General features: G+C 59.3%; 1 protein-coding gene across 1 annotated transcript in view; it reads left to right on the top strand.

The window, feature by feature from the left end:
• Positions 1-1615: 1615 nt before the first annotated feature.
• Positions 1616-6000, top strand: part of NHEJ1 (non-homologous end joining factor 1) — a 43498-nt gene continuing 39113 nt past the window's right edge. The window contains exons 1-3 of the mRNA XM_062626808.1: positions 1616-2260; positions 3157-3366; positions 5388-5526. Of these exons, the coding sequence (XP_062482792.1) occupies positions 2057-2260; positions 3157-3366; positions 5388-5526 (553 nt within the window). The 5' untranslated portion in view covers positions 1616-2056. The remainder of the gene's footprint in view (positions 2261-3156; positions 3367-5387; positions 5527-6000) is intronic.

Genomic DNA, 6000 nt, shown 5'->3' with positions numbered 1-6000 from the left:
CAACTTTGCTGTCTTGAGGGATTTCCTTTCTAGCCAGGATTTGCCTGTGAGATACCAGCCCTCCCTCCCCTGGTAGCCTGAGGACTGCAACCACAGAGGCCACAGCCATCTGGTGCCACTGCAGCTGGGGATGTGGGTGCCATCAGCCTGTGGACATGGCTGGGAAAGGGCTCAAGGGCTCAGTGCTTTGACCATCCTCAAGGGGCTCTGCTCACCTCTGGCACCATGCTCAGGAAGGGCTGGTTCTCCATCTCCTCCCTGCTGTGTCTCAGCTGTGCCCACGGCCCCTTGATGCCCATGGCACTATGTCTATACTAACGTCCTGGTATGCCAGCATGCCCCAGGCTGGGGATGCAGCTCAGGTCAGCTCTCCAAAGCAGTAAACTCTTCACCTGCAGCGGGTTGGTCCCAGCAGCACTCACCATCTAACTGCCAGCACTGGATTTCTCTAGAGAAAAAACAACAACATTGAAATGTTGCCTTTGACCTCCATGATTAAGTTCGGTTCCTGGATTGTTTCCCGCCGCTGGCTGGTTACACCGACTACAGCAGAGCCTGCACCAGCCCTGCTCACTGCTGCAGCCTTTACAGCAGATCAGAGTCCACGGGTACTCCCTGCGCTGCCACCACCAGTCTGGACCAGCCTGCAAACGCACAGCAGTGGGGCAGGAACGGCCATGGTTTTGCAGCCTTCGGGTGATGCAAGCTGGCCCTAGGTGCAAGCTCAGAGGAAGGATAAACTTGGGCTCGGGGGATGGTGGAGCTTATCCATGGGGGGGTCCTACCTGGGCCCTGCACCCATCCGGCCCTGCACTCCGTGCCTAAAGCATGACTCGGTCCAGCACTCTGCCTGGATCCTGTACCCCAAACCCTCCCTGACCTGGCCAGGCAACCCCATCCATCCTGCACCCTGCTTGGGTTCTGCACCCCAAAACCCCTGTCTGCTCCCACACACCCTGACAACCTTAGGGATGCAAATGTTCCGGGACGACCCTCCCTCGGTCCCGCCCCGAGGGCGGCCGCAGCCTGCAAGGCAGGGAGAGGTTTGAGGGCAGGGCGTTAATAGGGTGCAAATGGAGAGCTCGGGGGCTGGGCACTTGTACCAGGATGCTTCGTAACAGCAGCAAGAACAAAACAAAGTCGTGAGGCGTTTCAGACCCCAGCGCTTTGCGCAGCGTCTTGGCCATGGCACCTGCTGTGATAACCGAGCCCAAGCCGTGCCAGCTCAGGTGCCCGTTCCTGTCAGCAGCCGGGGGAGCAGGAGCACTTGCTCCCTGGGCTCTGAGGAAGCGATGGCCATTCCATGCCGGGGACCCACAGCGTGCACATCCCAGCGCGCCCCGCGGCAGAGAGCAGCATACTGGGAGCTGTAGTCCCGCCCTCGCCTCCGGCCCGGAGCTGCTCGCCTCTGCAAGCCCGTCACCCAGGTAGCCTCTGGCCCACCCGCTCCTCTTGCCCCCGGGTAACTCCGCGGCTCACCAGTGCTGCGGGCACGCTGGGATCGTTGAGTGCCCGAGTGGTCGGGCAGGCACAGAGCCCGTCACAGGGAGGAGCGGGAAGGGGCAGTGCTCGCGGCAGCGTGCGCTGCTGCCGGCACACTGCCGGTAGTGGTGCAGGCAGGGTACTGTCCGTGGCTCACGTGGAGCACGGGGGTGGGATGTCCAAACGAGAGGGGGACTGCAGCATCCCCCTGCCCATCTCAGTGCAAGCAGGGCAGCTTAAATGTTAATTTGGATATAGAGATCTTGCCCTATTAATGGTAGCAAGCACTGGAAAATGCCGGGGAGCCAGCAAGTACATTGCTGTGCATCTGCTGGTGCGTTTGGGATGCTTATTGTGAGCTGGGGTAGAAACTGCCCTGCACAGAGCTCCCCATAATGCCTCTCAGCAAAGCTGCATGCATGTGCAGGGATGTGTGTGACTGGAGCTGGCTGAGCACCCTCACCTCTGGGCTGCAAAGTGGAGCTGGCATCATGAATGGGTGGGCGGGGACCAAGGGTTTGTGTGAAGCCACCCCAAGGCCTGGGGTCTTCCTGGGTTTGGGTGAGGCAGAGACATGATTGTTCTTTTGCAGATGGAGGGTTCCAAGAAGCTGGAGAGCAGCCTCCTGACACAGCCCTGGGCTTCTGTTTGCCTTAGTGAGTGCCCTTTTATTGCCAAAGTATGCTTCAGGGATACTGGCTACATCCTGCTCATCTCTGACCTCAGCAGCGTCTGGTACGAGAGTGCAGATGCCGAGGCTGTGGGACAAAGGTCCAAGGTGAGTGTCTGGAAAGTCCAGGGACTTCCTTTTCTCCTTGTAGCAGCTGACATCCTAGCACAGACTGCTTGGTAACACAAAGACAATTGGATCTGACAGGGCTCAGGTGCAAACACCTGGCCGAGGAAGTCCCTGGGCAGCTCTGCCCAAGCACTGCTACCCTGGATGGCCGAGCACCCTCCTCTTGGGAGAGTGGGCCAGGCTCTTTAAGATGCCCAGGGCAACTAGATGTTCGCTGGGGCTGCATGCTGAGGCTGGCATACTTGTTTCATTTGTGGGGTGAATGAACAGCTGGTTTCCCCAGGATCAGTGCTAAAGGAAGAGCTTGGAAAAAGGCTGCCTTTCCACCAGGGATGGGGAGACTCCTGATCACATTCAGAGGAGGCACAGACTCCCATGGGATGTCCTCTTAGCACAGCCCCCAAAACACCTGGGGCCATGCCTCATCCCTCACCCCAACCCATGTCCCCCTGTGCCTAGGTCACCCCTGTCTGCCATGTCTCTTTGCCCACAAAGCTCTGTGCTGAGCAGCTGCTGGCAGGAGGGGTGGGCATGCAGGGGCAGCCATCTCCCAGCACTGGCAGATTAGCTGAGCTGTGACAACTCTCAGCCAGCCTGGGACACTTGTGGTGGCATGCAGGGCAGATGCATTAGTGGAGACTGTTGCACCCTGCCCACCACCTGGGCCCTCCTGGGCTGGCAGGGCAGGGGAGCCTTCACACTTTGTCTGGGGAGTATTCTGTCACAGGGCTGGAAGCTGAGGCCCAGGGATGACTTTTGCAACACTGGGACATGCAGAAGTAGTTTGGCTCATTCTGTGCTGGAGTTTCTGCTGCTTGTTTCCCAGTGCTGAGCTCCCAGGGCATCGCTGTACCCCTAAACTTGCCTTTCCCCAGGAGCTGAACAAGCGGCTGACAGTCCAGGTGTCCTCCTTCCTACACCACTTGTGCAAACTGATGGACCCCTTGCTGGCAGGGCAGCCGGATGCCACCACCTCCTTCTCCTGCCGCCGCACTGCCAGCGGGCTCAGCCTGCACGTGAAGAGTGAGCTCTCCGGACTGCCCTTCTACTGGGACTTCCACTGCTGCCCTGCTCCTGTGGAGATGGTGAGCGAAGCTGCGGAGAGTTTGGGGAGGGGAATGGCCAAAATCAAGGGTTGTCTCCTAATGCTTGGAAGCTTTTGGGTGGTCTCAGGCTGTGCTGGTGGCTGTAGGGTGCCTGGCTCTACCTGCTGCCCCTCACACAGAATCACAGAACAGTTTGGGTTGGAAAGGGCCTTAAGGTCATCCAGTTCCACCCCCCTGCCCTAGGTAGGGACACCTCACACTAGACCACATTGCCCAAGGCTCTGTCCAGCCTGGCCTTGGACACTGCCAGGGGTGGAGTATTTACCACTTCCTTCAGTGCCCTTCCTTCCAGTGCCCCACCACTCTTACAGTAAAGAATTGCTTCTTTATATCTAACCTAAATCTATTCTGTTTAAGTTTCAACCCATTGCCCCTTGTCCTATCACTACAGTCCCTAATGGAGAGTCGCTCTCCAGCATCCTTGTAGGCCCCCTTCTCTTCTCCAGGCAGAACAGCCCCAACTTTCTCAGCCTGTCTTCCTCTGGGAGGTGCTCAAGCCTTCTTATCATCCTCGTGGCCCTCCTCTGGACTTGCTCCAACAGCTCCATGTCCTTCTTATACAATTTCATGTCCTTTCCATGGTTCACTGCTCCATTTCTTCAGACTGAGCCTTTGGCATCTTGGTTGGTGCCTTGCAGTGAGGCAGGGGTGGCCCAGCATGTGCTGGTACCCTGGCAGCAGGGAGTTGTCCAGTTTGGGATGAGACCCTGCCAGCACCCCACACAGCAGAATGATGCTGTTCTCCTTTGGTGCATGCCATGAAGTGGGGCACAGAGCAGTGGGTACCCCCAAAGGACCCGCAGGGGCTCCATCACAACTGCAGGAATGAAAGTGGCGTCTTCCCGGCTTTTAAGAGGCTGCTCTTACCACGGGATAGCCCAACACCGAGTTTCGGGGGCAGCCCCCTGCAGCCCGATCCCACGCTGCGTTTGCGGCCCGCGACGGACCCCCTGGCAGGCGGGCAGGGGCTGCCCTGGCCGCCCCCCCGGCCCGGGTCCCTCCTGGTCCCCGACCCTGCGGCCCTGCGCGCACAAGAGGGCGCCCGGTACCCGCTAACCGCTCAGCGGAGGCCTCCAGTGGCAGCGCCGGCCCCGCGGCCGGCCCTGTGGCTCCGCTGCCGGCGGGAAGCAGCGCCCTCCATCCCTAACACCCGCTCCCAGCGGGTCCTGGTGCGGGTCCCGTCTTTTCTCCCCCGGAATGCTGTGTTTGGGCATCACGGGGAGGAGAGCTGGGCTCCCCACCCGCCCTGGGGGTGTCTGTCCTCACTTTCAAGATTGAACTGGGGAGCAAATAAACCCAGGGTCCTGGCTTGGCTTGACTTGCCGTCCCTCCCTGGGCAAGGAGCATGGAGGCTGAGCTGAAAAGGTGCAAAGCCCGAGCACTCAGTGGGTAGCTGCTCCTCACCTTTTGCTTGGAAATGTGAAGGATGTCTGCAAGGCACCCAAGAAATGGGTATCTGTTGGATGCTGAGCGTGGTTGTTGTGGATGTGGGAATGAAGAACAACTCTCCCTTGCTAAGATCGGCTCAGCAGCTGGCCAGGGGCTCCAGGCTGGCACAAAGCCCTCCTGACAAAATGCTGCTTGCCCTGTCCCAGCTCTGCTGCCAGTGGTCTCCTCTGAGTGCTTGGGTGCATGATGGTTGTCACCTCTGCAGCTCATCCCTGGGGCACATGACAGGGTCTGTACTTCCTCCTGCACCCCAAATGGCAGGTGGAGCATTGCCTATCTTGCACACTGTCCCACTCAGGGTATCCCACCCAGTTTTTCACCTGCTGCAGATCTCAGCTGTGAAAGGATGGGGCTGGGATGGAGGGATGTGTCCTGTAGTATCTGGCCTCTCTTCTCCCAGTTCATGTTTTTTTACCGCTTCCCACTGGATTTGGTTGAGACATGGGGTATCTTGGGGAGCTCTGTGTGAGCTGGGGTGCAGCTCTTGCTATGGCCTTCCTGCCTTCCCTGCTCTTGTGGAGCTTTCCTAAAGTGTCCTTCCTCCATCCTAGGTGTCCCGCCACCTCGTCAGGCCCTTGATTCAGATGAGCCTGGCGCTGCAGTCCCAGGTGCAAAAGCTGGCCTCCCTACTGCTTCAGAAGGATGCTGAGATTGAAGACTACAGGGAGAGTGGGGCCACTCTCAGCAGAGGTGAGAAGGGATGCCTAGGGCCAAGAGAAGAGCAAGCAGGGAGTGAGTTTCCTCCTTAGCACGGGGCTGGCATGCTCTGCTGTCTCTGGCTGTTACCCAGCCAGGCTTGTTTCATGTTCAGCTGTGCTGGCAGCAAGATGGTAGCCAGGAGGTTGGGGAGCAGCCCCTGGGGAGAGCTGGAGGAGGAATGGCCCTTGACCGGGAGCTGGAGGAGCTGGGGAGTCGCCAAGGGGCTCTCCACTTCACCTGGCTGTTCCCCAGGAGTCGGCGGGGATGCCAGTGGGGGCCGGCCCTGCAGCGGTGTCAGGCTCCCTTCCCAAGCACGGTAGCTCCTGAGTGCTTGGAGAGCAACCAGGGGCTCCCGGCTCTCCCCGCCATGGCAACCACAGCCATGTGTGTGGGCCCCCTCCAGCGCCCAGCTCACCTTGCCACCAGCTGGGACAGGCGGGAAGAAGCCTTCTGGGGTAGGACATG

The sequence above is a fragment of the Pezoporus occidentalis genome, unplaced genomic scaffold (assembly GCF_034315485.1).
Source record: "Pezoporus occidentalis ecotype Australia unplaced genomic scaffold, CSIRO_AGI_Poc_V1 ctg298, whole genome shotgun sequence".
Lineage (NCBI taxonomy): Eukaryota > Metazoa > Chordata > Aves > Psittaciformes > Psittacidae > Pezoporus > Pezoporus occidentalis.
The sequence above is the reverse complement of the archived record's forward strand: the minus strand, read 5'-3'. Positions and strand labels throughout refer to the sequence as shown.